At 57.5% G+C, this 27443-nt stretch overlaps 11 protein-coding genes across 11 annotated transcripts; 5 read left to right on the forward strand and 6 right to left on the reverse strand.

The window, feature by feature from the left end:
* Positions 1-441: 441 nt before the first annotated feature.
* SCHCODRAFT_02696100 (uncharacterized protein) lies at positions 442-1989 on the forward strand (the record flags this gene model as incomplete). The annotated part of the gene is made up of 2 exons (XM_050346891.1): positions 442-474; positions 526-1989. The coding sequence occupies 2 exons, from the start codon at positions 442-444 to the stop codon at positions 1987-1989; spliced, it is 1497 nt and encodes a 498-aa protein (XP_050201969.1).
* An 883-nt stretch (positions 1990-2872) lies between these two features.
* SCHCODRAFT_02487060 (uncharacterized protein) lies at positions 2873-3885 on the reverse strand (the record flags this gene model as incomplete). Its single annotated transcript, XM_003037621.1, has 2 exons — positions 2873-3676; positions 3727-3885. 2 exons carry the CDS (start codon positions 3883-3885, stop codon positions 2873-2875), a joined length of 963 nt encoding a protein of 320 aa, XP_003037667.1.
* Positions 3886-6108: 2223 nt separating this feature from the next.
* On the reverse strand, positions 6109-7898 carry SCHCODRAFT_02609245 (mitochondrial carrier). The gene is made up of 8 exons (XM_003037620.3): positions 7450-7898; positions 7255-7397; positions 7178-7198; positions 7104-7120; positions 6933-7051; positions 6843-6886; positions 6657-6791; positions 6109-6570 (listed from the first exon to the last, which is right to left on the reverse strand). Exons 1-8 carry the CDS (start codon positions 7715-7717, stop codon positions 6535-6537), a joined length of 783 nt encoding a protein of 260 aa, XP_003037666.1. The 5' UTR covers positions 7718-7898; the 3' UTR covers positions 6109-6534.
* A 493-nt stretch (positions 7899-8391) lies between these two features.
* On the reverse strand, positions 8392-9037 carry SCHCODRAFT_02487489 (uncharacterized protein; the record flags this gene model as incomplete). The annotated part of the gene is made up of 2 exons (XM_003037619.2): positions 8392-8890; positions 8940-9037. The coding sequence occupies 2 exons, from the start codon at positions 9035-9037 to the stop codon at positions 8392-8394; spliced, it is 597 nt and encodes a 198-aa protein (XP_003037665.1).
* A 6-nt stretch (positions 9038-9043) lies between these two features.
* Positions 9044-11383, reverse strand: SCHCODRAFT_02527284 (uncharacterized protein). The gene is made up of 4 exons (XM_003037618.2): positions 11351-11383; positions 10296-11288; positions 9728-10244; positions 9044-9677 (listed from the first exon to the last, which is right to left on the reverse strand). Exons 1-4 carry the CDS (start codon positions 11363-11365, stop codon positions 9166-9168), a joined length of 2037 nt encoding a protein of 678 aa, XP_003037664.2. The 5' UTR covers positions 11366-11383; the 3' UTR covers positions 9044-9165.
* Positions 11384-11457: 74 nt separating this feature from the next.
* SCHCODRAFT_02487426 (D123-domain-containing protein) lies at positions 11458-12757 on the forward strand (the record flags this gene model as incomplete). The annotated part of the gene is made up of 5 exons (XM_003038954.1): positions 11458-11680; positions 11715-11863; positions 11918-12155; positions 12209-12340; positions 12396-12757. The coding sequence occupies 5 exons, from the start codon at positions 11458-11460 to the stop codon at positions 12755-12757; spliced, it is 1104 nt and encodes a 367-aa protein (XP_003039000.1).
* A 272-nt stretch (positions 12758-13029) lies between these two features.
* SCHCODRAFT_02609256 (uncharacterized protein) lies at positions 13030-14656 on the forward strand. Its single transcript, XM_003038953.3, has 3 exons — positions 13030-13183; positions 13272-13642; positions 13723-14656. The coding sequence occupies exons 1-3, from the start codon at positions 13063-13065 to the stop codon at positions 14539-14541; spliced, it is 1311 nt and encodes a 436-aa protein (XP_003038999.1). The 5' UTR covers positions 13030-13062; the 3' UTR covers positions 14542-14656.
* A 207-nt stretch (positions 14657-14863) lies between these two features.
* On the reverse strand, positions 14864-16867 carry SCHCODRAFT_02527297 (uncharacterized protein). Its single transcript, XM_003037617.3, has 2 exons — positions 16851-16867; positions 14864-16778 (listed from the first exon to the last, which is right to left on the reverse strand). Exon 2 carries the CDS (start codon positions 16766-16768, stop codon positions 15152-15154), a length of 1617 nt encoding a protein of 538 aa, XP_003037663.2. The 5' UTR covers positions 16769-16778; positions 16851-16867; the 3' UTR covers positions 14864-15151.
* A 744-nt stretch (positions 16868-17611) lies between these two features.
* Positions 17612-17908, forward strand: SCHCODRAFT_02140843 (uncharacterized protein). The gene has a single exon (XM_050341914.1). It carries the CDS (start codon positions 17690-17692, stop codon positions 17840-17842), a length of 153 nt encoding a protein of 50 aa, XP_050201970.1. The 5' UTR covers positions 17612-17689; the 3' UTR covers positions 17843-17908.
* Positions 17909-19928: 2020 nt separating this feature from the next.
* On the forward strand, positions 19929-21783 carry SCHCODRAFT_02662412 (PIN domain-like protein; the record flags this gene model as incomplete). Its single annotated transcript, XM_003038952.1, has 6 exons — positions 19929-20156; positions 20206-20436; positions 20606-20727; positions 20777-20975; positions 21389-21523; positions 21673-21783. The coding sequence occupies 6 exons, from the start codon at positions 19929-19931 to the stop codon at positions 21781-21783; spliced, it is 1026 nt and encodes a 341-aa protein (XP_003038998.1).
* Positions 21784-22601: 818 nt separating this feature from the next.
* On the reverse strand, positions 22602-25861 carry SCHCODRAFT_02696109 (uncharacterized protein; the record flags this gene model as incomplete). Its single annotated transcript, XM_050346892.1, has 14 exons — positions 22602-22674; positions 22730-22832; positions 23777-23879; positions 23931-24080; positions 24135-24200; positions 24261-24380; positions 24433-24461; positions 24813-24861; positions 24942-25037; positions 25106-25176; positions 25208-25271; positions 25337-25576; positions 25718-25730; positions 25791-25861. 14 exons carry the CDS (start codon positions 25859-25861, stop codon positions 22602-22604), a joined length of 1248 nt encoding a protein of 415 aa, XP_050201971.1.
* Between the last annotated feature and the right edge of the window lie 1582 nt (positions 25862-27443).

The raw sequence follows: 27443 nt of genomic DNA on the forward strand, positions 1-27443 counted from the left end.
TGGGAGGGGGGTAGCTACCCTCATCCCAGATCCAAATGCTCGTCCCAAACGCTCTTTTGCCAATAATTAGTGATGGCACGTCAGAACGACCGCATGGAATCTCCTTACAAGGCAAAAGATGAGACATGCGGCGCTTTCCCAGTGCTCGACAGCACCGTCCGTCCCAAATCCTAGATGATGTCGACGGTTTGGTACACCCCTCCTAAACCGCTGTGAAATGTGCTTGCTGATTCCATCAAATCGTTTGGGTCTGGGATTTAGGCCACGGAAGGGCTTCCAATATCAGCTTATTTCATCGTCGGGTCCTCGTCCTCTGAATTGGGACCCATTTACGTGACCGTGACGTGTCCCGGTGATTGAGAGATGGAAAGTTCTGTATCGCGCCTTGTCTGCGACCGTCGGTCACTTCAGGCCTGTTCAAGTCAGTCGACTTTTACTGTAATGGCGGAATCCATGCACGCAAATCAGGACAGGGTAAGTTGAAGCTAGCCGGCTAAGTAGCAGCATTTTAAATCTCAGGTCCAGGAGCATGGTACATCTCTCCCAAGGCGCAGATCGTTGGCATCCGATCTCTCCGCGGAAATCTTGCAGCTCATCTTCGATCGAACCATCACGCCGTCGTGCTTCATCGGTCCGGGTTATTCTGTCTGCGAGTATCCATGGCTCGCTGCGATGGCTACGAAGAGAAACCTGCCGCTTGTCTGTCGCTCGTGGTACCACGCTTCTATCGAGCTGCTTTACCGCGACATCGGTATCCGCAGCGTCGGCCAGGTATGCGCACTGGCAAAGACGATAGAAGGGACGCCGTCGCTGGCTCCTTTGGTCAGGTCAATCACGTTCGCATGCTTCGTAGGCGAGCTTCACGAATTCGCATATACCTGGGACGCTGGAACAATCATGAAGTCATGCCAAAATCTGCACCGTGCGGCCTTCGTCGCGCGTAGTAACTATCACCTGGGTCTACTCCTTCCCGTGCTGCATCGGGACTATGCGTACCCCTCAAGGATCACGCATCTCGACCTCGATGTCCAACCCAGCTGCGAAGCCTTTCTAAGCGGATGCCTCCCGGACACGTGTCGTGACAGCCCGCCGCCCTTTGCGACTCTGAACGGAGAGAATCTATTCACAATCGAAGACTTCTCCCTTCGGCTCGTAGAGCTCAACCTGCCCCTTCTGACTGACATTACCCAATATGACGATCTGAGCTTTCCTGTTCTCACTACACTCAGTTTCGCCGCCAATACAGTGGATACCAGGCATAATGTCGAACAGCTCGCTCGACTATGGCCAACGCCAGCGCTGGAGTACCTAACTGTTACCTGCCCCACAGCCGGTCTATCACATTTTGACCTATTGGCATCGTTGGCCGAAGGGACATGGTTACAGCCATTGTTGTTGGCCGATGGTCAACATCTTCGCTACCTGCATATCCGCACGGACTATGATTGCTGCGTGTGCGACTTCACGCTCGACATTGAGCCCATGCTCAATGCATGTCCGCTCCTCGAACATGTCGTTCTCCCGCCCCATGCGACGGTGCCGCATAGTCATCCCTCTCTGCGTTGGATCGACGTATGGGAACCACCGCTACTGGGCCGGCTGTCTCTTGATTCGATGGACTGTATCTGGGGGCTCCGCTCTAGGTTGCAAACCTCAGCTAGACCAAGCGAAGCTAGCACGATCCAGGAAAACCTGCCCAGATTCCGGGGCATGCGCACCCTTGATTGCGCGCTCCTAGGTCTGCGCGACCTGCCTCAAATCCTGGACCCTGTCGCTTGGAGGAGCACGAATGCCGCCTTCGTATATCCAGGCGTCAATATTGTGCACTCTCCAACGCGCGTGTGGCGCGGGGACTGGGATCCACGACGCATGAGCGAGGAGGCAGCCGAAGCCACGTCGACGGAGAGGTCACCGCCTCTGGCTCATGTCGAAGAGGGTCATACGCATGACGGTATCGATACGGCCGGCATTGGGCGCCTGGTCAAGTGACGAAGAAGGGGAAACCTACCAACCCTCGGACGAAGACGAAGATGGTGGCTCCTCTGTACACAGCTCGGACAGTTCGCTCGTGGGCACAGAGCCGGACACGGATGGATACTACAAGTACGAGGAGCCCATGAATTGGCAGTGGACGAGTGAGGACATTCTGCGTGCCTTTAGACGAGAGGGACCCCCATAAGCACCTTCGATTGTTGGCGAGCTCGGTAGGGTACATGTGAAAGGGACCAATATGGACAAGCCCTGATACTGTTCGCCGCGCTGTATGGACGATAGCCACCCTCCGTTGGACTGATTGCCCTCCGTATGCTGACGCTTTCTGACTCTAAAACATTGATGTGCCGAGCTCCGACACCTTGACCTTCTTTCTTGCTCTCAACCCGGTAATTGAATTTACAAGTACGCACGACTTCACAAGAGCGCAATCACTTCCCTCAGATTCTGCAATAAATAGTTGGTTCCACTTTACGAAATATGGAAAATGTCAAGGAGCCAAAGGTAGGAAGACACCAAGTATGTACGCATCGGGATAGATAAAGAAGGGTGAAAAACATGTGGATGCGGAGGAGAGCAAGACGAGACAGGGATGTAAAGAGGCAGCGCTCGAAAGAGGAGAATTGAAAGTGATATATATACTATATATACGCGGATTGATGGCGAAGGCGGCGACTGATGGTCAAGGCTACCGTCTCTCCATCGTACCGGGCCCGGCGTGCCAATGCATCAGAGAGCGCGGGGGTTCGACCAAGGGGGTTGTGACAACCGTATACGCTGCGACGATGTCTGCAAGAAAAGATGAGATCGGCGTGTGAGACCTATACGACAGTGGACTCACCAAGTCGCAACGCGCACCTGCCTGCTATGAGTGCTTCGCTTAGTCGGAGGCTTCGTGGACGAGGCCACTGTGACGACGGCGCTTGCGTGGGCGCTGCACCTCCTCAGCATCGCTGGCTTCAGGACTGAAAGCCGACAAGGAGACCCTTCTGAGGACGTTTGGCTCGGGCTCGGGCCTCAGCGGCATTTTCTTGAGGAGACGACCCGCGTGCAGGTATCCCGGCTTCTCCTCCCACTGGGAGAGGTCAACATCGGGGCGACGGTCGAGCTGCACTTCCGCCGCGTCCATCTCCGAATAGGTGCGCTTGCGCCCAAGTGGGCGAGGAGTTGGGACCCTTTTGTAGCCGTACTCCGTAGAGCCCTGGCTGCCGGCATGGGGAGTTTCTCCCTCAACAGGGAAGTCAATGAGCGAATTTTCATCGGTGGGTAGGCTGTTGGCACGCGCATGGCCGGGTGCGTGCGACTGCGGGCTTCCGGCGATACCACCGCGCGGTCCCGTGACTGCCACGCGAGCCCGCCCGGCGTCGCCACTGAAAGTGAAAACGTCGTCGATGGGGACACTGGCAGCCGGGAAGGTCCGCCGGGCAGGTGGGGTCGAAGGAGGTTGGTAGGGCTGGGCTGTCTCCGCAGCATGGTCGAGTGCCGCAAGCCGGGCAGGGTTGAGTTTCGCAGCGCCAGCGTCAGCGACCGCGCGGTCTTCGAGTTCAGCTTGGTCGATGCGCTCAATACCCTTCTTCTCGTCCGCCAGAGAGATAGCGCTATCCGATTGCTGCTCGCCGTGCTGGGCCTTCGGAGCGAGGTTGCCGTCAATGTTAAACTTCATCGTCACCGCATCCTCAACGGTCTGAAAGACAAAGGTCAGAATCCGCAACCCGCGACGAGCTCACGACGTACCACGCCGGCCGGCAGCTCGACAAAGACCTTGCCCATCTCCATACCATCCTCCTCCGACTTGGCTCCATTCTTGAGGAGCACAAGCTCCTTCGTGACCTCGACGTGCTTGACGAGCTGGAATTCACCAGCGATGATCATGTACGCGACTTGAGCGGCCATTGTTGAATATGTTTGTTTGATGGGCTTGGAGCGATGAAGTTGGTTTGGGTGTGTGCGGTGAGCAAAGAGGACAAGCGTATGTCGTTTGGGAAGAGGAAGAAAATACGCGACGCGCCGAATTGGGGCGTGACCCTCGGGGAGTGCCGAAGTTCACCTTTATCGACCAAATGGGTAAACGGGCACGCGGTCGAACAAAGGGCTTGACGGATGCTAGTCTAGCTGCTGGGTCAATTCCCTACTCCTCGCTGTCGTCTCTTCTGATAGGCAGGCATGATTTGGAGGTAGCAGGCGTCTGGGAAGCGCTGTATCTGACGGCGTAGTTCAGTTGCCTTTATCCTTTTGAACTGACGACGATGCTGACCTCCGTTGATAACATAACCCGTCTCGCAGAAGAAGATGCAAAGTGCAGGAAGAATCTTCATGAAATGCAGTAAGCCAAGCAAGGCTTGATACCTGAGCTGAGCGCATTTCGATTTGGATATAGGCGACTTGAGCGTTGAAGACACCTGAGGCGTCTATTCTGCAGCATCAGCGATCGGCACACGAAAAACACGACGAACGCACACCATGGGAATTCAGCAAGCTGTCAAGGAACTTTCGCCAGAGCACGCGCCTGTCGATATCGAAGCATGCGAAGCGAAGTAGATGCCACAATCATTGTCACCTCCTTCATGTCTTCACGCGTAGCGTCGACTGCACCGCAGTCAGTTGGCCTCCACCTGCGGGATACTCAGAAAATCACTACTGTGCGCGCAAGGGAGTGTGCTCACCTGGGGATCCCGTCACTCGGACTGGAACGTTGCGAACAAAGACAGAAATGTCGCCTCATTTGTTCTCAACACGGTCCCGCGGAATCTGGTACGGCTCGCTCCCATAGGGCTCGTACTTGTGAAAAGGTCAAGGGAGCAGGACACCTCTGTTTGCATAAAGCTTGCTTTGGCTAGCGGGCCGCGAGAGGTAGGAGGGTGGCAGCGCGTGTCGCAATCTTCCTTGAACATTCCAAGGTCTTCCCATGCTAGCTTGCCTTGGTATTCATCAGTAGGCGCGAGTGCAAGGACCCCAAACTGTCTGTTGCGCTCTGGAGGGGACCACTACGTGCAGAGGAGGATCTCGACAAGGAGGGAAGACGCGCGCAGAGCGACGAACTCTCTGACCGGTACCGAGTTGAGCACACAAAGACGAAGTCTGGCATTCCAAGGACATTATCGCGAGGAGGAGGACCGTGCTTCAAGCTGGATTGGGAACGGCGCGGCAGTCGTCGTGGTGGACATCAAGCAAGGAGCGAGTTCTCTGGCCGATCTTTGTCGTTCCAAACCATCACGGCGGTCGCGCTATCGTCCGTCCTCCCTTACACTTCCCCCACCTCCAGCGAAGCTCCTTACAGCACTCCTCAATGAAGTTCTCCTCTGCTTTGTTCCTCCCGCCTGGATCGCGAAAACCTCGCGCTAGCGTGGACTTTAATTGTCTGCCCTCGGCACACTGCTTGCTTGCTTGCGCTTTACCCATGCAAGGTGTTATGTACTGACCTACCCAGGACCGGCAAAACTCTCGAAGCCCCGCTACCACCAGCAGTCGTCTCACTACCAAGTGCGTATCCTAACAAACTCATCTGGAACCGCCGAGCTGATCTCGCGTTCGACAGGCCAAATCGACGCTCAAGTCCCCTCAGCAAATTCCCTCGATAAATGCTCTTCATGAAAATATGTGACCGCTTCTCGCACCCACCACGTCTGTCTAACCGGAACACGCGTGCGCGCTGCACAGCAAACCCGCCGTTGCAAAGTGCAAGTTGACTGCCCTCCAGACTGCCCTCAGGAAAGCTCTCTCGCACCCTACTGTCCGTCCGCGCGCAGAACCATACTCCTTTCCCTTCGCTTCACACCTCTCGCTTGTCGTGCGCCTTCGCAGGCAAGCACATTATGAACCTACTGGCTCTGGCGTCTCTGCGGGCGAATTCCTTTTGGATCAGGTCATTGGCGATGTCTTTCGCATCAATGCTGTCACGCTGAGCCCGGTGTAGGCACCTCTCGTCGTGTCGACACCAGGCAGGTCGTCGTCCAATAACTGCCCAATACACAAAATCGTTCTCCCGTGATGTAAAGAATAAAACGATGACTCGTGCAGGCCCATATCTTGCCTCGCAGATCTGACGCGTATGATTACGGGTCTTGTACATCGGGTATTCAATTATGCAGTCGGGCCTGGCCTTATATTCCATTGCCCGGGCCATGCAAGAGTCGATGGAAATTCACGATGCAGACCTACTCTATCATTGCATGTACGAACCGACGCTATGCGATACAGCGAGGACTGCAGTGCGGGATATAAGATATATACGATAACAATAGTGCGTTAGGGAACTACCAGACTTCCGCAGACGATGCGCCGATCCTCCTGGTGCATAGTCATTCCTACGTAGAAAGCGAGCGAGCAAAGCACGCAACCACTTAGGGCAGTGGCGGCTGTGCACCGACGGTAGCAACTACTATGCAAGGCCGAAACTTAGATACTACTACTGACGCGTAACCGCTATGCAAGATCTCTAAATAGGTACTTGGCAGTCATAGTCTGTGCATCCCGATGGCGGTCTATCGATACATCTATGGGGAGACTGGGTCCGGGAGGGTCAGAGCGCGTGGAAGGCTCGCTCTACTCGACGAGTTTTCTCCAGCCGTTCTTGAGTTGCTATGGAGGGACGTCGGTGAGCACATTGCGAGGAGGACGCAGAGGACTGGGCGCCGCAGTGATGCAACGACAGGAAGGATACGCACCTCAAAGAACACGAAGAGCAGGACGGTGTTCGGGCCGAGGCGGATGAAGGCGGGCAGCCAGCCTTTGAATAAGAACCGTGCACCCTCTTCACGCAATGATTTTTGTAGGACGTGCACCAGGCTGTGGTCGGTAGACTGCAAGGGCAGTCAGCGTCAAGCAGTTTCTAGCAAAGTCGGCGGACGTACCGCCATAATACGTGAGCGGAGAACATCGGCAGGTGAGCATACGGCTAGGGGAGCATAAGCGACTTCGTAGCAGACTTGAGTGGTACGCACTCGTTGCGAAGGTCCCTGCAGCCAAGCTAGCAATCGAATGTGTAACGAGGTTGTCACCGAACTTGTATTCCGTCCCGGGCAAAGTCCATCCTAGTAATGATGTCTTGAAGAAGTCGTAGCTATCGAGAAACTGTCAAACGAGGGCATCGAAGAGGGAAGGAGGAGACGCACGAGCCTACTTGCGAAGCCTAGCAAACGACAGACGTAAGTACAGGGTACGCGGTCTTGTGACGAGCAGGACTTACGTTCATGAGGACCGCGCGTGTCTGTCGCGTCAAGGGTCAGTCTAGACTCTCGCTGCCACAGTTTGCAGACCACGCACGACGTTCGTTCCCAATCCTCTTCCCAACGCTTGGGCACCCTCCTCCTTGACAAGGCGTACCAGCCCACTTATCGCATTCGAGTAGTTGTATCTCTGCTCTATTGGTCGGACCGTATCACTCGTCATCCGCACCAAAAGCACATCTACAAATACGAGCGTGAGTCACTTTCGCCCTGGCACACAATCGCTACGCACCTGCCGGGTTGCCCGCCAGCCCACCCATCGCGCCCGCCACGCTCGCAGCGGCCAGGAGCGAAAGGTTCGAGGGCTTCTTGTCCTTGCCGAGCGCAGCCTTCATTTTCTCGTAGGAGCCTATGCGCACGAGGGAGTAGGACATCTGGCGCATGACGGAGGCGGAGAGGCCGGTATAGAGGCCGAAGAAGCCGCGCTCGGAGAGGGAGAGGCGTAACGTGGAGAGGAAGGAGGGGCGCGCGACGCCGGGATTGTGCTCGAGCGTCTGCATGCGTCTGGGGGAGGAAGGGGCAGTGTAAGCTGGCGCACGGGCGTCGGGGGACTACGCGACTTGCACTTTGAGGAGGTCCAGCGGATGCGTACAGCATGCCGCCACTGTGCGAAGCTCTGGTCAGCGCACGCCGCCACACGAGGCAAACAATACGTACTGCTCGCCGCGACACCTTACGCCCGCTGCCTCAGCACCAATGCGATAAGCGCCATTTCTGCTGACTTACCTCCCAACCTAAGCGCCCGTTAGCGCATGCTGTGGACGCGGACGGTCTGGGACTCACCAGAACGGGTACGTTACAGCCATCTCAGCCTCTCACTCTGCTGGCGGACGGGAAGGAAAGGGAGGGAAATGAAGGGGGGAGGGAAGAAACGCGCGCCGGGCGAGGTGGCGCATACAAATGGGATGCTCGCAATTACAGATCGCGTCGGCGAGAACTCAGATCTCCCGGCCCGGGCCTACCACCGACTAAACTTAGACGCCGTCGGACGCGACGACGACGGCACGGGTGGCAAGGGCGACGGACGCAGTGATGGAGGGAAGGACAAGGGGAAGGTCCTTCCCCAGATAGATCCATCGCATGCCCACTTCACAGATGCCAGATGGTAATTCACAACAAAACATCCGTAGCAAAGAAATAGTCTGCTCATAAGGATAGTGAACCGCAAAGCACGTCAACTCGAAGATACATCCACAACATGCCCATCCCCATTCTGCTGTATCGTACCCTCCGCCCCCTTCTCATTCCCTCGCAGCGTTCGCCTGTCATCCTCCACCTCCCCTTCCTCGCCTTCCTCAGCATCCTCCGCGGCATCGGCGGTACTAGAATCTCCCTCCTTCTTGGCGGAAGCGGAGGCCGACTCTCCGCTGCCCTTCGACGCCTCCCCGCTGCCGCTGTCCTTCGATGCGTCCCCGCCCTCCGCCTTCTTCGGCTGCGTCGCCGCGCGAAAGAAGCTGAGGCCGAAGCCACTGAACATGGACGGCTTGGGGAGTGTCGCGATCGACGCCAACGGTGCAGATTCGAGTACGGGCGTCGACGGCGTGGCGGTAGGTGTCTTCGACGCATCGTCCGTGGGGGTAGAGTCTCCACCAGCGTGTATTGGCTCAGGGGACTTGGGTCGTGGCGATTCTAAGCCCGAGAGGGACGAGCGGTGGGATGCTAGCGGCCGAGGTCTGCAGTGGGGTTAGCTGCTGCAAGAGAGCAGACTGATACGTGACTCACGGCATAGCAGCCTCGCCGCTGGTGAGCGTGAGCAACAGGTTCTTCAGATTGGGTAGTGTGTGCCGCATGTCCAGCGCGCGCAGATCCCGCTCGCTCATCAGCAGCTCGATGTCCTTGTTCAACAAGAACACCCCGTACTCAAAGCGGTACGTGTCGACCCCTCTCGAGAACAGCGGGAACCTGCATCGCTTCTCATCAGCCTTCTCACAAAACCAAGCCGCCGCACTCACATCCTCGGTCCTACCATAGCACTAATCCCATCCCTAATCAGACTCCTACTCCCCACACAAGTCACCGGATACATCAACCCCTGCCCCAAATATTCCGCAATCAACCTCACAACCTGCGCCGCATACCCCAGCGCCGCCGCCACCCCCTCCTCGCTCACATCCTGGTGCGTCGCCTCCGCCGGCTTCCGATAGTGCGGCAGCGTCAACGGCGGCGAGGCCGCACCGGGCAGCGTCGGTATAGGCAAGGGCACGTCGACGATGGTGTAGAGTAGGTCGGGCGGGGAGACGAGCTCGATGGGGAAGATGGATGAGAGGGTGAGGAGGTGGGTGGTCTGGAGGGGCGGGATCTGCGCGCGGAGGTCGGTGAGGAGGGTGCGTTCGGTGGCGACTTCGGCCTCGGCGGCGTCGCGGGCGCCGTCGACAAGGTTGAGGTCCTGCTCGTAGGCTTCCGAGAGCAACTGCCGCCGCTGTCGGAGCTCTTCTCGTCGAGCGTCGATCTCTTGTCGTACTGTTGGGTGCATCAGGATACATACCTATCAATCAAAGACATCCACTCACAATCATTACAATCCTTCCTCACATCCGCACACTGCACCCTCAACTCATCCACCCTACACTCCCTCTCCGAAATCTCCCTCTTCATCTCCGGCAGCCCGTCGTTCAACATCCCCGCGATACTCCCGCGGATCTCATCCAGCATCTCCTCATGATCATGTATCCCCGACTGCAGCGTCACCAGCTTGAAGAGGTCGTGCCAGGTGCCCGTCACCACCCCGTCATCGTCCTCCGCGCAAGATTTCTGGCGATCAGGGTGGTGGTGCCGTCGGCGGGAGACGATGCGCGGGGTTTGCGAGCCAGGTTGTTTGGGGGTGGGCGGTGGCGTGTCGAGTTGCAGGGTCGTTTGGCCTTCGGGATCGGAGGCGTAGCCGGGGTCGGGAGAGAGGGGTGCGGAGAGGGAGGTAGTGGCGTTATGGACGTCCTGCACTGGCACAGGGCCTGGAAGATAGTATAGCTTCCCCGGTGGGTCGAGCTTAAGCACCAGCGTATTTGGCGGAAGGTGTGCCAGCGTCCTGACCTGTCGCCACCAATTCAACGAAGGCCCTTCGCACATAACTCATTCACTGACCTGACTCTCCTCTGGTACGGGTACCAAGTCATCCAGCGAGATATCGTAGGCCTGCAGCACCTTCCACTCCGGCTGCTCACTCGCACGCCCCTTCCCCTTCGCATCCACCGGAGGCCGGAAGAACACTTCGATGCGACACCGCGCACTGCTCGTATCCGCCCATGGCGCGAACTCATACTTGGGATCTACCGCAAACGCCGGGTTTGTCGATGGTCGATGTGGGGGAGAGATATAGCAGGGTATCGTGGCGCTGGGTATCGGAGGTGGTGGGCTTGAGGATGGTGACGGAGGTGAGGGTGGAAAGCTAGTCTGTAGGTTGGGTGACTTCTTCGGGAAGGCCTTCGACCGTGCAGCGGAGCTGAGCGTCGAAGCAGACCGATTGTGGGTCTGCGCCTTGGGGGAGAGGGGTGATTCGCGGAGGGTATTGCGCCGCGGGGGCTCGAGATGCGCGACACTGGACGACTTGTTATGTCCGTTGGGTCGGCGATTGGGGGAAGCAGGTCGAGAGGGTTCCGACGGTTGCTCCGGTATGCTGAGCGCAATAAAGGTCTCCGTGAGCCTCGAACCAATGATCTTCGCCAGCACCGCCTGCGAGTGATCCGGCAGAAAGGGTGTATTCGAGTGCGCGCCGCGTCCAGCCTCCAACAAGCTAACCGCAGACGATATCGACCCCGTACGTGGTCGTGTATGCACCTGCACATTCTTCGGCAACGAGCTATTACTCTGAAAGCTCACCCGCGAGCCCGTGCGCCGCCTGCCGCGGCCGGGCGCGGGGTGCTCGCCGTCATCCGACTTGGGGCTCCGGGAGAGGGACGCGGCGGAGGTCTGCGAGATGCGGCGCTGGCGTATGCGCGACGCGGTGAGCTCGAGGTCGTCCGCGGTGTGCTGGGGCTGCTCCGCGGAGTGTGTGAGCGCAGATGCGAGGGCAGTATCGCGCACGGGAAAGGGCGTGAGGTGTCTGATCTGGATGCTCGAGATGTGGCGGACGCGGTGCTATGCGGGTCGATATGTCGTTCAGTATGCTTTGGTTGCAGCAACATACGTTAGTGGCGCACCTCATTGTAGAGCATGATAGACGAGAACAAAGAGAAATCCGGTTGTCCTTGTTTGGCAGGTATTGTTCTCCTCGATTGACTGCTTGTTTCTTGCGATCACCTTCGACATGGCGGACACCATGTTTCCCCGGCAGACGCCAGCCTATATCCTCAACTTTCAGTTCTCTTCCTGGTACCCGAGGTTCTCCAGCGTCAGCATCAAGTCGACGATCATAAAACCTCTGCCGGAGGACTTTGCGGACTACATGAACGAGGATAGCATATTCCTACCCGAAGGCAGCGAGGACATGTGCGTCTTAATCATACCTGCCAAATCTCCTCTTATTCGCCGTCCTAGATAGCGCTGCAAGCAGTTCACTCTCAGACGATGAAAAGGAGGACGCAGACGACGATTATGACTCGGACGAGCCCCGGCGAACGTATGCCTTCCCGGAGCTAGACGCCCAAATACGCAGCGCGATCAAGCGCTACGAGGGCTCCGTCTTCCCTAAGCTCAACTTTTCTTCCCCTCGGGTGCGTAGCATCTCAATTCCCCCACTCCAAGCGTAGCAACTGATCGCCCCGCAGGACGCAGCTTGGATGCTCCCCTCCTCGTCCCCCCTCAAATGCACGTCCCCAGCAGACGTGTACCTCCTGCTCAAATCCTCCGACTTCATATCCCACGACCTCAACCGTGATCTTGTCTTCGACGGGCAGACGCCGGGGCCGAACGAGCCCTACGAGCTGGAGCTGGTCCTGAGGAAGTGGTACGCTGTAGATCGCAGCCGGGAGATGCGCTGCTTTGTGCGCGCTGGACGCTTGATAGGTGCGAGATTTGCTCCTCACTGAAGTATGTACTCCAGCTAAATTACCCACCAGGCATATCCCAACGCGACACGAATCACTACCCCTACATGGCCACCGCCGAAGTCCAGCGCGACATCGTCGACGCCATCACGCGCTTCTGGACCGACAAAATCCAGTCCAACCCACAATGGGAAGTTGAGGATTGTACGTCTACCCCTCTTCATTGCACTCCTTACCACTCACTCACCCCCACCCCAAGACATCTTCGACATCCTCCTCACCCGCGACCTCTCCAAAGCCCACATCATCGACTTCAACCCCTACTCCCCGCGCACCGACTCACTCATGTTCTCTTACGAGGAGCTCGACGCGCTACATCGCGTGCACACCAACGCCATGTCTACGGGCAACCCGTCCTCTCCGCCACCGATCCCCCAATTCAAATACGTCGACTCTCCAACGCATCCGTTCGCGCGCTCGAACGCACCGGCGCACCAGCACAACATGGTCCCGATGGAGGCGATCAGTCTGAGCAGCGGACGGGATATCGCAGAGTTCGCTGAGGTGTGGCGGGAGGAGGTGAGGAGGGGGGCAAGGGCAGACGACGAGGACGGCGAGTAGATATATTGAATCAACCTGTGATGCGACCGCCAGCAGACTTCATCTCGTGTTCTTCGTCTCGCTAATGTCACTGGCGTCCAGCCATTCTCTCTCCGCGATCTGCCTGGCGCCACCAGCTGCGTTATGCTCGCCGCTACAGATGAGTGATTACATCTTGTTTGATTTCTCTTGCTGGAGGTAGTAACCGGCGCTATCCCCATTCGATGTATGTTCAGGTTGAACTTCTGTTTGGACACCTGTCAGACATACTTCTGCACCAAAGTTAACCAGCTTCTCGCGACCCGCTCCTGCTCCCGACGTCCATCATGCCCGTCGAAACCCAAGCCAGGCCGGCTCTCGCTCCCCGTTCGCCCAACAAGACCGCCGCGCCGGCTCACGATGACCGCGCGATGAAGAAAGCAGTTGCGGACCTTTTCGCTCGCGAAAGTTAGGTTTTCTTCGTTCAGTGCTTCACGAACATATATTCACCATATACAATTCCAACCATATCTTGCATACTCACACCTTCACCCAGCCGACGCCCGGATCCTCGAACACCGCCGACAACTTGACTTCCAGATCGAGGCCTTCAAGCAGCGCCAGGAGACGCTCATCACCGCGCTCCCGCGCACCGTACGCTCAATGACGATGCGCGAGTTCATGACGAAGTACGACGGGGACGTGAAGGCGGCGATCGCGGGCCAGAGTGGAAGAGTGGGTGCTGGAGGTCTGGGCGGCATCGCCAGCAACTGCAGCGGAAGGGTCGCGGGCCTCGTCGCGCAGGCGCAGATGCAGAAGGAGGAGCTCAACAAGAAGCGCAAGCGCGTGGAGGACGATTTGGACGCTCTACGCGCTGCGAAGCGCTCGCCGCAGAAGGCGATGGCTGTGATGAGGGAAGGAACGCCGGTGAGTGGGATGTATGCGCGCTGCGGATATGGCGTGAATGACTTGATCTGATTCTGACCTCCTCTTGCCTCTGAACATAGCTGAAAACCCATACGGACCGCTTTATCTCGCCGTCGCCATCTAAGAAACGCCTCATACAGACCCCGACGCGTCAGACGCCCTCGCGTATTCAGCCTTCTCGCATGCAGTCGCCATCTCGGGTTCATGATGCCACGCCTCGCGTACAAGTCACGACACCCTCTCGCGTCCGACCGCCCACCATCGCTACGTTCAGCCCTGCGCTCACGCTCTCGAAGACGCCCAAGTATCCTGGAAGTCACACCCTTGCAAGTGGATCCTCATATCAAACGATCTCAGGCTCTCCGAATCGTACTCTGGGTGGCTCTCCAACCCGCCTCCTCGCTGGCTCACCCTCTCGCATCCAAAACGACTCTCCGAATCGATTGAACGTCAGCGCTGCTACCAGTCCCGCCCGCCGAGTCCCCGTCAAAGGCCGCATCATCGTTCACAAACTCGACTCCCAGCCTTCCGCCTCGACCTCGTCCGCTACCGGCGCCAGTCTCGCGCTCTCCTCCATTTTCGCCAAAGCTCGCGACTCTCCTTCTGCCTTCGCCATGACGCCCCGGTCCGCCTCCAACCCTGCACCGCCGTCTACCTTACGACCCGTTGCTACGCCTCTCACCCCGCGTCGCGCGCACTCTACGCTCGCGCTTCGTACCTCGACTCTCGGCGTGCGCATTCCTACAATCGATGGGCATGTCCTAGAGCTCGATCCGCTGACAAACTCGCCGGGAGATTTGGATCGATTGCAGGGGATCTCGACGCGTGCGAAGCAGGAGGCGCGGAAGGAGATGGGGCGGCTGGTGGAGGGGGCGATGCGGAAGTGGAGGGTGGGGTAGTGGAAAGCAGAAGTTAGAGTGGAATAACCCGAAGTGGATAGGCTCACTGGGTTGTCATATCGATACTTGACAGTCTCGTCAAATCAAACTGCAATGTTATACGGACTCGAAGAGGGCATCTTCAGTCTCGAAAAAGTGACGAACTTTGCTGCAGACATCACAGGCGCGCGACGTGCACAGAAATTTAGGTCCCTGTTCGGAAGCTCGTCCTGTCCGTCACCTCTTATACTTCTGCTTAGTCTGACTAAACGTTGACATGAGACCGTATTTGCACCGGAATATATTGGCCGACTGCCCATAGAGAACAATGGGATTCGCGTGCAGCATGCGTCGGTATATATCGGTGCAAATGCGGTTTATTGCCGGTATGGAAATGTGTGAGCGGATTTCTCGAGGGAATTGCTACCAAACTCGGTATGGCGTTGGGCTCTATGGTAACTTTTGGCTTACTCTTTTGGGGGCTTCTGAAGCTTATGCTAGAGGCAGAAATCGTAGCGTCTACGTAAAGTATATATAGCAATATGCATATAGGTGTGGTCCGCGTATTGCCAGTGATATTCTGATTGAGTGTCTGGACGGCGAATCATCTGTCCCTTCGGAGCTACAAGGGCTAGTTGCCGCACGGAGTCCGATCCACGACCGTCCCCCACGCCTCAAGCTGCTTCTGCCATTCCCCCTTCGTAGCACAGCGGCAGACGCCACGTTCGCACTGATATACACTCGAGTGCAATGTCAACCGCGCGATTGGTCTCACGCCTCCTACGCAAGCAGCCTCCCACCGCGACTGGACGATCTGGCTAAGCAACACAGCATCATGGTTGGTGAAAGCAGTGAATCCCCCCAATGTCAGCACGAGATGATCCAGATTCGGCAACAGTGCTGTCGCATTCGGTTGCAGTATAAGTCCTTGCAGAACCGGTTCTAAGTCGCAAGCTTGGTCGCCATGGCTGTACACAAGCTCGAGGCGTGTCAGCGCGGGGTTGCAGGCGAGGATGAAAAAATATGAGGCATAATCGGGGATCGTATTAGTTCGGTCGATATGACGGCCACATGCGTTGATGACTAGGATCTCAAGCACCGGGGGTGACGAGCCTCGCAGCATGTCGAGAACATGGGATGCATGTATATCCGGCCTCGCCTTCACATGGTCGCCAGTCTTGAGGGCAAGGCTGACCAGACCAGGAGCACGGATATATTTGCACACGGCATGCCCGTAATCCACAACAGTAAGACTGCGCAAGTTGTCGAAACGAAGCTGTGGCGCCGCTGTCTCCATCTTCTGGCTCGCATATTTCGAGGAAAGATTCAATCCTAGGGTCTTGAGGCTGGCGCAGGACTCGAGGATGCGCATGTCGGGCTCGTCGAGAGAGATTGTCGCGATCTCCAGGTCCTGCAGTCTGCTCCAGCAGATCGCAACGCGAAATATGGGGCCACACCAGCGCAAGGCAAACCTCCGTAACTTAGGCGCGTCGAAGCTGAACCTGCGCGCAGAGAAGCGACCGCCGAAATGTGAGTCATAGAAGTCTTCATTGCCCATGATGCGAAGACTCTCCAGCAACGGAGCATCGAGGGCTATCTTGAAGCCGGACGAAGGGCACCATTCGATGCATCGGAAGCGGGCTAAGTGGGAAACCACCCACTGGTCGATGAGCGTGTCCCAAAATTGGATGTGGAAGCCTTCGGGTATCGTCAGGTCGATAGGTCGCTCGCGTGCGCGCGCCAGCAGGCAATCCGCGTAAGAAGTGAATTTCGCGGGAGCGCCCTCAGAGTGAAGTCTCCAGAAAAAGCTGATGTTGCACCACAGGTCGGACATGGCGAGTGTGATGGCGCGAAGACGGTGACAGGTCTGAGCAAGCGGAAATACAGCACGGCCACTGCCGTGAGTGAGCCACTTATCCGGCAGCGATGCGCGGACGATGAGCTCAAGGATCTCGGTGGGGAGCCGTCGCAGAGGGGAGAGCAGACTCCGCTTTGTTCGCCTGTCTTCGACAAGCTTGGTGCGGACGCGGCGAAGATCGGCTGCGCGTTCCATGATGATGGCAATCTCCTTGTCGATGGACGCGATGGAGAGGTTGATAGAGGTAAAGTCGTGCATGAGCACGGCTGTGTCTGGCGCTGAAGGTACATATGCAGAGCGGAGAGTTTCGAGACTCGGAGGGTCGGCGTAGGAACATGAGGCCACTGCGTGTCCGCATCTCGAACATAGTGGCGTTTTTGCAACAATCATGCCGTGATACCTGAAAGACATGCAATACGTTAGCCACTGCTTCATATTTTGGCAGGTACGCTCAGAAGCCGACGATACTGACCTTTAGGCGAAGTCGTGGTGACAGTGGAAGACAAGGGGCACGTGTGTTGACGCTTATTTATTCCGGTGATCAATTAATTTACATCGCCCTTTTTAAGTTGGTGAGTTAGGAATGTATATGAGTAACTCATCCTTTATCCCCAGATTCCCGCGACTTTTTAGGTACAAGACTAAACGCTGCAACCAATCATGATTACGTTGCTCAGGCACACCTGCCAAGCCGTGACCCCGCCGCCGTCGGCTTGCACTCAAAGATACTCTCAGTGTACGCACCTTCTCCGTAGCGTGTAAGCGGCAATTCTCTTTGGGCTTTCCTTCCTCGGCGCGGTCGACTGCGCCCTCCTTCGCATCGTCGTGCCCTTGAGTTGCGCAGGCATCGACGTTCGAACGCTTTACGATATTGTGATTACGAGCTAGTCATTGTTCCGACAAATATCCGCCGAGATCCCGTGCGCTTCGGATCCATCCGGGCTCGATCGAGCCCCGCTCGTGCGCAACGTCGACGCAGACTTTGAGTATAGGGAATTGTGCGCCATTGCCCTCCGTGTGTTCTGTCGCTCAGACACAAGCAGTCGTTCAGAAGTGTGACCCTTGTGGTGCAGCGTGAACGGGGTCGATTCATCGACGCCTGTTTTGTGTTATCAATAACGTATGGACATGGGTCCAGTCACGCGTCATTATGGGCTTGTTCGCTGCCCCGCTACAGATAGCCGACTCATACTGCCAAGTTGGACAGTACTCGCCCATACCACACCCCTAGCGCAGACAGCGGCACGACACCTCCACAGTGCCGTATACCTGTATTCTGGTGTAGCTGGAGGGAAGGGGCGAGCGCTGGGGATGCGACGGCGCCGTGTGCTTGGCGAGCAGCTCAAAACCTTCCGAATAGGGATCCAGCTTGATTGGGCACTTGTTCGACTTACACCTCTTCTCTGCGGCCCTCACGTCCCCCCTTCTTGTAACGTGTCACATCTGGTCGATAATTTGCTCTAGCACCCTCTACTGCGCTCTGCTGGTTGATGAACACGCCAAGGACGATGCGGAACGACGTAAACAGGCAGAGGGGCACCGTGCAAGGATCTCTGCACAGCACTCGTGCCCAACCTTCTGACGGTTCGTGTATGACTTACCTCGAAGCCACTCATCACCTAGCCCGCCACCCTGGAGCCCGAGCGACGATGACGACGGGGACGGAGACGGCAGCCTCATCCGCGAGTACCAAAGCAACCGCGCGCGTAGCATGGCCACTATTGATTCCAAGTTCGTGAGGAGGTCTTGAGTCGCACCCTCACCGAGACGCAGCGCAGCGCAAGATGCGGGAGGCGGGCGGGAGTGGCACGATGCGCGGGCGTCGTTCTAGCGCAAAAGCTTCGAGAATGAGTCGGACGTTGACGAGACATGCGTGCGGCCCTCGACAACGCCAGGAGAAGGAGCTGGGGGAGGTAAGCACCGCGCTGATGCTGACCTGCCACACAGCCGGACGCGCGCGGCAGCGCCGTCGCCGAGGAATGCGCAAGGGAGTGCACGCAGGAGGTGGGAGGCAACAGGGGGTAACGGAAGGGTGTCGGAGGGAGTGGGAGCACAAGCAGGAAGAGGGGGGAAGGAGGGACTAGCGCGTGTCGGTTGTACAAGTACCTTGCTTGTAGTAGATAGACCAATATAATGTTGTTTGCTCCTTAACGAGACGAGGTCGTGCGCGCGAAGACAAGACGAGGGACGTGAGCGGGGAGCAGAGGAGAAGGGAACAAGGGAGAGGGAGAAAAAAGAACGAGTAGGGAATGAGAACTCGAGGGAAGAGAGAGATTGACTTGGGAGGGGAAGGTGATTGAGGAGATGAAGGGGGGGATGGGGGCAGGAGCAGGAAGGAGGGGGGAAGGGGATAGAGAAAGGGAGCAGAAGGGAGAGAAGGTACGAGTTTATGGGACGGTTTGAAGCAAGGGGATGGCTAGAGGAGGGTACAGGCAAGGAGAGCGAAGGGAAGAAGTGGGAGGGGTGGAGGTAGGGGTAGTAAGCCCCATTTCAGCAAAATGCGAGGGAGAGGGCGCATTTTGACATTTGTAGCAACCGCGCCACCCAACTCATCCCAAACTTTAATCCTCTCGCGCGAAGGTGGAGAGGGGTTAAAATTAATCGCATTCGTAGTCTACATACATGCCTTGTAGTCGAAGGGTATTTACGACGAGGGCGGGGACCCTTCTCCTCGAAATCGAGGGCTTTCTCGTCAAAGTCGAGGTTGGTGGGGTAGTAACTCTAAGGTACTATCTCACCGTTTGTTGGGATGCGTTTCCCGCCGGGTTTTCAGAACGACTTTCGGGTGAGCCGGACTTTGATCCGATTCGGCCGACCTGTCCGTCCCACGTCATCGTCATTGTCCTACGCCACGCGTCTCCCGCCCACCTGCGCGCATGCCGCCAATTGACTTCTCGACCTCCCCATTCCACCTCAAGCGCGACCGATGGTGCGACCGACGATGACCTTGTGCGCCTGGGTCTGAACCGCCACGCAACGACGCGTGTAACGTCGCTCGGTAGTGCGGCCCGATCAGCGCTGAAAGACAGCGATCGGCCGTGACGCGATGACGACACGGGATCGTGTCCGGCAATCTATGGGACGACAAGCTTTGGCAGACGCGGGCAGATGCACGACAGGGCGTAGGGCACGTCAAGCGAGCGAGGCGACAAGTCGAAGGCTACCCTGCGCTGGCGAGGCGGTCATGGAGGCGGCGACAACACGCGGGAGCGAATAATGCATACTCTACGCGGTCACGCGCCACCCCATCGCGAGTATCCGCTCCCTTTTCCCCTGCCACCTGGTCGACCAGGGGACGCTCCTTACACTCTCATCGCGGCGGCCTCGATGGGGATCACCGGCTTTCTCCTCGTGCCCAAGTCGATTTAGACGACGAGGAAGCTATCCGACTTTGCGGGACAGACGATCGCGGTCTACGGATACGTATGGCTGCACCGGGGCATTTACAACTGCTCGGTTGAGCTCGCGACGGAGAAGAAGACACACATGTGCGTAGCTGACACGCTTTGTCTGCTCGTCACTAACACCGCGCACATACATCGACTACTTCATGCACCGAGTGCGGATGCTGAGGCACAACGGTGTCGAGCCGTACGTTGTCTTTGACGGGGGGCCACTTCCTGCGAAGAAGGGGATGGAGAACGAGCAAAGGCAGAAGCGCGAGGAGAGCATGGCGTGCGCAAACATGCTCGCAGCGCAGGGCAAGCACTCGCAGGCGAGGGACCACTACCTCATGTGCGTAGACGTCACCCCCGAGATGGCATACCAGGTCATCAAGGTGCGTGGCGCATAATGGTACCCAGAAACACTAGCTAATCCCCTCCTAGGCGCTTCGCGTCGAGAACGTCAAGTACGGCGTCGCGCCATACGAGGCCGACGCGCAAATGGCCTTCCTCGAGCGCACCGGCGCCGTCCACGCCATCATCACCGAAGACTCCGACCTCCTCGTTCTTGGCTGCAAGAACGTCCTCTTCAAGCTCGACCACGCCCACTGCACCGTCATCGCCATCTCTCGCGCTGACTTCGCCTTCGTCACTGCGTGCGACGTCGTCTCCCTCGTGCGCTAGACGGACGCACAGCTCCGCACCATGGCGATCCTGAGCGGGTGCGACTACCTGCCCAGCATAACCGGTGGGCTGCGTGCGGAAGCATAAGACGGTGGAGCAGTGCGTGAAGGCGGTCACAAGGGAGGGGAAGAAGAGGATCCCGATGGGATACGTATCCCAGTTCAAGCTGGCGGAGCAGTGCTTCCTGCACCAGCGCGTCTATGACCCAGCCCGTGAGGAGCTGGTGCACCTGACGGATGTCGGAGACGACTGGACGGAGGAGGCAGACTCATATGTTGGGCCGTAAGTGGGATGAACAAACTCTTGAGGTATTTGCTGAGCTCATTTACAGGCATATCACCCCGGACATCGCCAAGGGCATCGCTTATGGCGAGCTCGATCCGAAGACACATCTCCCCGTCAAGGACGTCTATCCGAAGTTTGTCCCACGACCGCTGAAGACACTCGACCTCAAGATCGGCATCGAGGGTGACGCCGTCGCGCCTCCAAAGAGTGCCACTCTGAATTCGGTGTCATTCTCAATTTCTTCAGTACGTTGGTCGACTTCTCAGGTGCACGCCCCCCTTCCCCCACGCAGCACACACCCTCCCTCTTCTCGCCTCCTTCTTGGCCCCCTGAACAGCATCAAGAGCGAGGGTGTTGTCGAAGCAGGAGTGCCTGTGCTCGTGCGGCGAAACGGGGGTGCCTGCGTTCGTGCGCCGGCGCTTGGTAGCGTGCGACAGAGGAGGGGGAGGGGGGGGGGGAGCGCGGAGGAGGAGAGGGGAGCGGAGGAGGAGGAGAGGGGAGCGGAGGAGGAGGAGGAGGTAGCTGTACGGCAGCAGTCATGTAGCTGTAGTGTGGGAGTCGTGTACCCGTAGCATAGCGGTGGTGTATCCGTAGCGTAGCAATCGTGTACCCATAGATAGTGAATACATTGGTTTATATTTGACTACGGAGTTGTGAGCTCGAGCGGGACTACATAGTCGTGAGCTGGCGCGAGACGGCGAAGGCACGAACGGGGGAGGGGGAAGGGAGCGCGGTGGGGGAGGAGGATGAGAACGAGGGCACGACAAGTAGGCGGGGGAGGGGGCTTGTGAGTGTGAGTCAACGAGGGGTGAGTGGGAGAAGAGAGAAAAAGGAGGGGCACGAAGGGAGGTGTGGGGAAGGGGTCTCGCGAAGGGGAAGGGCAAAGTAAGCGAAGAGGAAGGAAGGAAAGGGTAGGCGAGCGACTGCACAAGTCCTTCATAGTACGGACTCTTTCCACCCGTACTTCCTGAGCTCGACCCCGACGAGATTGGGGATGCTGCACCCAACCCCGTCGAATCCTTTTCCTCCACGCGCGACGGGGGCCAATTCTAATTTCTGAGAGACAAGGGGATGTATTCAGGGTATTCTACTACACATCATCTGTCTACAACATACGACTCCCCCCCCCCCCAATCCGACGGCGCAACAAATATACGCGAGGGAATAAAATCACCCTCGTGTGCAAGTCACTCATGCCCCCGCCCTCACCCTTTCGCGCTCCCTCCCAGCCCCTGACATGGACTTGGGGACACGAGATGCCCCCTCGTCTCGTTTGTCGTATCAACATGCGAGGGTGAGGGTCTTGACCATCTCCGAGTCCTCGACCCTGCTCGCGTCGCGCCGACCACCCGACCACCACACCACCTCCATCCCTGTTGCCAGCTACGAGCACACGCTACCAGGAGGCGAGGGGAGCGACGGCGAGAAACCTGCAACCTACATCAGCCTTCAAGATAGAGATAGACAGCAAAAACATGAGAAGGTAAAAGGGGACCGCGTACTCGATCTCAACGCCTCGCTACCTCCTACTTCTAGCACAAAGGGCCCCTTCAAACGTCTGCCTAACCCAAAGCGCTCGTCGGCTCACTGACTCACCCTCGATTTTCAGCGTCGTGCGAGCAGAGCTCCGACCAGGAGTGCCGATTCTGGGAAAGCTCAACTCCTGATGAGCTTCAAGCCCACCTCGAAGCACGCATCATGGCAGGCGCGCCCTCCGCACAGGACTAGTACTATAAGGATGTCAGGACATCGTATTTCACAAAAGGGCGCAGATTCTCACCTTGTGGCAGCCGGAATTAGCGCAGGAGCGCAGGAGTGTTAGCTCTTGCGTAAACAAACTTGCCAAGCGCTTAGAAACCGACCCTTCCGCATCACGCGCGCACCTTGCACGAGTTGACATGCGATAGAAGAGCGCAGACGCGGGACACCCGCACGCTCGAGAAGCTGGGGAGGAGGCGATGGGAAAACCCCCAACTCCTCATCACATACATGCACTCACCTTTGAGAACGCGCCGGCGCGTCCGAGCGCATATCGCAAACGTTTGGCAGTGTCACCAAGACGGGATTGACACCTGGGATACCGAAGGGTACGAGGTGAGTGTCTTAGACGGGGAAAATGAGCAAACTAACCTTGAGAGCGATGAGATTGCACTCAAAGCCCCTCCCCACGCTATCCTTGTCTTTGCCCTTCGACTCGCTCACTTCCTCTCAACTCGCCCCTTCCCTCCCCCTTCTTGTCGCGCACATCGCAGTAGTTGAAATCAATTGAATTGCAATTCTACCTACTACATGACTCGTACTACGGCGAGTGAATCATGCCCCTCCCCCCTCCCCTCCCCAGCTCGCGGGGGAGGAGGAGGGGAAAAAGGCGGCAAGAAAGGGGGAGAGACGAAGGGTGAAGACCCTTCTCCCCCTTCCTCTCCCCTCCCTCTCCTCCCCTTTCAAGCTCGTTCTTGATGACCTCGCTGAAGCGCTCCGAGGCAGATGATCCTGGGACAGATGAGTATGGGGTCACAGGTGAAGGGAAGGTGGGTGCTCACCTTTGGCTCCCTCCCCCTTTGCTGTCTGAGCGCGTCCTTGCTCTTGAAGCGCGGGAAGCGTTCTCGCTCTCGAAGCGCGGTAATCCGCGTCGCGTCGTCGTGCTATTTGCGTTGTCAGCGCGAGAATGTGGTTGGGACACGAGAGGACGAGGGGGAGAAGGGGTGGTGGGCAAAGGGAAGGGCGGGGGAGGTGGTGAAGCGAGGGGGGATGGAGTGATGCAAGGGGGATAGAAATGAGCGCGAGGGGGAGGGAATGAGCGCGAGGGGAGGGGATAAGCGCGAGGAGGAGGGAATGAGGGGAAGGGGGAGGGAGTGAGCGCGAGGGCAGGCGGAATGCGCACCTGCTGAATCCGAAGTGTTTCTTCGTCGTCCTCTGGCGCTTCAGACAGTCAGGCATCTGTAGGATAAGAGTCAGGCAGCTATATACAGGAGAGATGCGCAAGCGGGAGGTGACGGAAGGAGGGGGAGGAAAGGGAAGGGCGACAAAGCGCGGAGTGAGTACTCACCGGGAACTTCGTATCCTTGCTTCAGAATGCAAGACGTCGTCCTTGAGGTTGGAGCGTAGGTTGAAGCGCATTCGGGGTCGTCTCCCCTCGCCCACTTCGACACCTACAATGCAGAGGTGAGCAGTCGAGCGAAGCGTTAAGGAGGATGACTCACCAATGCTGCTTGAGAGCGCCTGAAGAGGTCAATTCTGAATCTCTTGACGGAGCACATATTTGCCGATCTGCATGGGCGGCTGGAAGCGCAAGGTAAGCGCGCTTGAAGGTCGTCGTTATCGATATCTTGAGGGATGCTATGGGCGAGGCGCTGCGAGTGGATGAGCAATCGTGATGAAGGGGGCGAGTAATCAACAAAACGTACCTTCATTCTCCTCCTTCTCGACGAGGGCGGAGGGGTGAGGGCTTGGGTACATCTGACTTCATCATCCTAGCCTATCAAAATTCTGCGTTAGAATGCGCGGGATGGGGTTTAGGGTCAGAAACTCACCGTGCCGCGTACCGGCATAGTTTCCCCCGCCGTGGATCGTGGGGACGGCATGCGTGGGGGTGGGCTCGCGTGGAGGTTCAGCGCGACGGCGGGCACGCAGAGGGTGCGGGAACATGAATTCTGACCGACAGGGTCAGCGTCGACGCACAAAATCGGTGGGGATGTCACTCACCTTCGTTCCCTCGCGCTGGCGGCGTTTCTCTGCCCGACAGCATCTACCCGTCTACTCCAGCCGTGCCGCGGAGCCGACGTCTGCTATCGCGTCCTGAGATTATCCACCTACGCTCTGTACTTCCCCGCATGTCTCGCTAAGTCGTCCTTGTGCTCATTTCTCGCGTCGCCTGATTTCACGCTGACAGCGGTTCGCCCTCTGTCATCGACGCGTTGACGGACGGGCGAAGACCTCTCGTCCGAAGATATCTTGCATGCCCGGTCCGTCGCGCGGCCGCGAGATCGCCCACCCTGCCGCCTCGCGCGCCGATGAAACTGCGAAAGTCAGCGAGATATTCAGAGCAAAAGAGCAATACGTACATGAGCCTTCGCAACACTCACTGGGTGACCCCGCGCATGCCTCCGGCGGTTGGGGGGTCGCGTAAAGTTGCTATAAAGCTAGTCAGTCGGCGCCTTCTGTGCGACGATGTGGTCGAGCGAGGGGGATTGAAGTCGACGGGTTCTACTCACCTCGGGGACCATGACGCCGTCGTTTGCGTTCAGCCGCGCCGCGCTGCGTATCGACATTTTTGCAGCATGCCCCACGTCTTGGGGGTCCACCACAGCCTGACGGCGGACTTTCAAAGTCAAAACACGGTCATCGGGCGGCACGAATAGTCAAGAGCGGCACTTACATTAACTTCGCCTCTATCGCCCAAGGGCCGCGCGCAGGCCTCTGGCGGTTCATCCGTCGCATGATGACGCTCTACAAAGGGTAAGTAAGCGTTTCCTCGTACTCACCTCGATGACCCCGAGAACCTGACCAAGACATGGCTTGGGGATCAAGCGCCGCTCGAGGACCTGACAGCGGCCACGTATACAGTCAGCACGGCCATCAGATAATAAGGTGGAGACGCAATACTCACCCTAGTATCCGCACGCAGGCCTCCGGCAGTTTGAGGGTCGCGCGAATTTGACGGGATGGGTCGTATCCCATCGCCCCATCGCACTTGCATGTCGAGGTCGTGATAACGGCGCGTGGCGTCGTCGTGTCCTCTACAGAGGGTGCCATATTGGGGGCTTGAGCTGGCGTGATGCGGGGGCAAGGAGACGGCCGCGGACTTGCGCTCTTGCTGGATCGAGCACATCGGTGTGACGGCGTAGATCTACAAAGGGATCAGGTCAGCAAACAGCGGTCTGTCGTAGATATCGGCGTCAACGCACCTCGGGTCATCAGATCCTTTGCCTGACAGCACTTCCGCGCCTGCGCAGCAATCGGCAAGGTGCTGATCGGTGTCCTAACCGACAGTCTCGGGCGTTCTGACAAAGGCAAAATTCGATAAGCGCGAAACGAGGGATAGTAAAGGCACCAAAACTCACCTGTACAAGTCGGCATACGTTGCGAGCTTTGTCGTCGGCGTCGTGAGGCGTGCTGACGGCGTCGCGGGCATGGTGGTGGGAAGCAAGATGATCAGTGACACGTTTCGTAACGAACTGAATTGACTTACGGGAAGTGACGGCGACGAGTTCATGGGCTGCGCATTATCTGGTCAGTCGATGAGACGAGGAGAGTAGGCTATGCGATGCGGTCAGTAGACGGCGGGCGAAAGCAGGAAAAGCTATGACGATCAGCATAATCCATTCGCGTCATCGGAGATGGGTAGTAGAGGAAAGTACTAATGAGCAATGAATATACTCACAGTGCTTCGAGGCGCACCAATTCTGGCGCTCGAGAGCGATAGCCCCATGTCGTAGGAAGGATCAGAAAAGCATTGCATAGCGATTGGAAAGACTTGTGACTTGCCACGAAGCGCCACGGACCCGAATAAAACGGCTGAAATACTCAAATCAGCACAGTGTTGTATGAGAGGGGTAATGCGACCTTACCTGTGCTATCGGCGACGCCTAGCAGAGCGTAGGATGAGTCAAACGAAAGGTAGAAGGCCTGTAATCGAGTATTCAGTAAAAGGAAGGCAGTTTGGACTGATAGCGAACCGAAAAGTGATGAAAGCAGACTTACTGAAGTCGAGATGCAGCGCGTTGTCAAGAGATTCAGAAGAAGGGCATGGAGCGAGGGTGTGTGGAGAGGGACAGGGAGCGAGGCGTACGAGGGAAGGACGGGAAGGATGGGCAGATGGATGTAGAAGAGAGGAGAGGGAGGTAGAGGAGAGAGGGGAAGTGAGGAAAGCAGCCAGCTCACCCCGCTCTTTATACGAATCCGAGGGGCGCACGGACTCTACAAACATCGCCGCGCCTTCCCCTTGATGCCCCACTACTGCCCTAAGCAAATTCCGCCCCATTGTCAGCCGGTTATTCCTTGCCACCTCGCCCTCCTCCTGCTAAGACAGAGCGGCGCATATTCCGCGCTTCTCTTCGAAATCCAGGAGTCCGCGCTCAGAAGTCGCCGTGTTTCGATCATTACAAATGATCAGACCCTGGATGATCGGTGTTGAGAAGTGGACTCCGCGCCGGTGGAAGTTTGTAGGCAAGGCGAGGCGGTAGGAGCGGAGGTAGCAGACCAAGGGACCAAGGAATCGGATGTCGGGGAGGAAAAGAATGACAGGGGGCAGACTACTTGGTCGAACGAACAGGGGCTGGGTAAATTCGAGCCCTCCAAGACCGAGGTGAAGGTCCAGCTGCCCAGCCAAGTCGGAAGAGCGCCACTGTGCAAATAACGCGATTTACGAGAGGAAAAGAGCGAGGGAGTGCGCCAGAACTCTTGAGGAGGGTCGCCACGTCGTCCCCACTCATTTCGTGTGTCCCGCTCGGGTCTTAGAGATGATGAGCAGAGACTTCAAAAGTCGCCGTGATGGTGGAAAGTGAGTTTGCCGCATAAGGCAGGCTTTCAGCCACCCGCAAGAACGAGCGCGGAAAGCCCGTCCGACTCCGCCTCGCGGAACCCTGCCATGACTGAAGTACCTGATCCGCTCGTTGACGCGCTGTGAACGTCGTGCCCGGTCCCGCATTGCAAGCATGGCGCAAAGTACGCTGATTTTTATTGGTAGCACAAATTCCAATGCCGCGCTGAGGGCC

Source organism: Schizophyllum commune, assembly GCF_000143185.2.
Source record: "Schizophyllum commune H4-8 unplaced genomic scaffold SCHCOscaffold_2, whole genome shotgun sequence".
NCBI lineage: Eukaryota > Fungi > Basidiomycota > Agaricomycetes > Agaricales > Schizophyllaceae > Schizophyllum > Schizophyllum commune.

Coding starts and splice junctions, on each gene's coding strand:
- SCHCODRAFT_02609256 (XM_003038953.3), top strand. CDS start 13,063: ATGCCCGTCGAAACCCAAGCCAGGCCGGCTCTCGCTCCCCGTTCGCCC. Junction 13,184..13,271: donor GGACCTTTTCGCTCGCGAAA/GTTAGGTTTTCT, acceptor ACCTTCACCCAG/CCGACGCCCGGATCCTCGAA. Junction 13,643..13,722: donor TGATGAGGGAAGGAACGCCG/GTGAGTGGGATG, acceptor CTCTGAACATAG/CTGAAAACCCATACGGACCG.
- SCHCODRAFT_02609245 (XM_003037620.3), bottom strand. CDS start 7,717: ATGCAGACGCTCGAGCACAATCCCGGCGTCGCGCGCCCCTCCTTCCTC. Junction 6,887..6,932: donor TGCAGGGACCTTCGCAACGA/GTGCGTACCACT, acceptor ATGCTCCCCTAG/CCGTATGCTCACCTGCCGAT. Junction 6,571..6,656: donor TGCTCTTCGTGTTCTTTGAG/GTGCGTATCCTT, acceptor GTCCCTCCATAG/CAACTCAAGAACGGCTGGAG.
- SCHCODRAFT_02527284 (XM_003037618.2), bottom strand. Junction 10,245..10,295: donor CCGTACCAGAGGAGAGTCAG/GTCAGTGAATGA, acceptor TGGTGGCGACAG/GTCAGGACGCTGGCACACCT. Junction 9,678..9,727: donor GAGGAAGGATTGTAATGATT/GTGAGTGGATGT, acceptor TGCACCCAACAG/TACGACAAGAGATCGACGCT.
- SCHCODRAFT_02527297 (XM_003037617.3), bottom strand. CDS start 16,768: ATGATTGTTGCAAAAACGCCACTATGTTCGAGATGCGGACACGCAGTG.
- SCHCODRAFT_02140843 (XM_050341914.1), top strand. CDS start 17,690: ATGCGACGGCGCCGTGTGCTTGGCGAGCAGCTCAAAACCTTCCGAATA.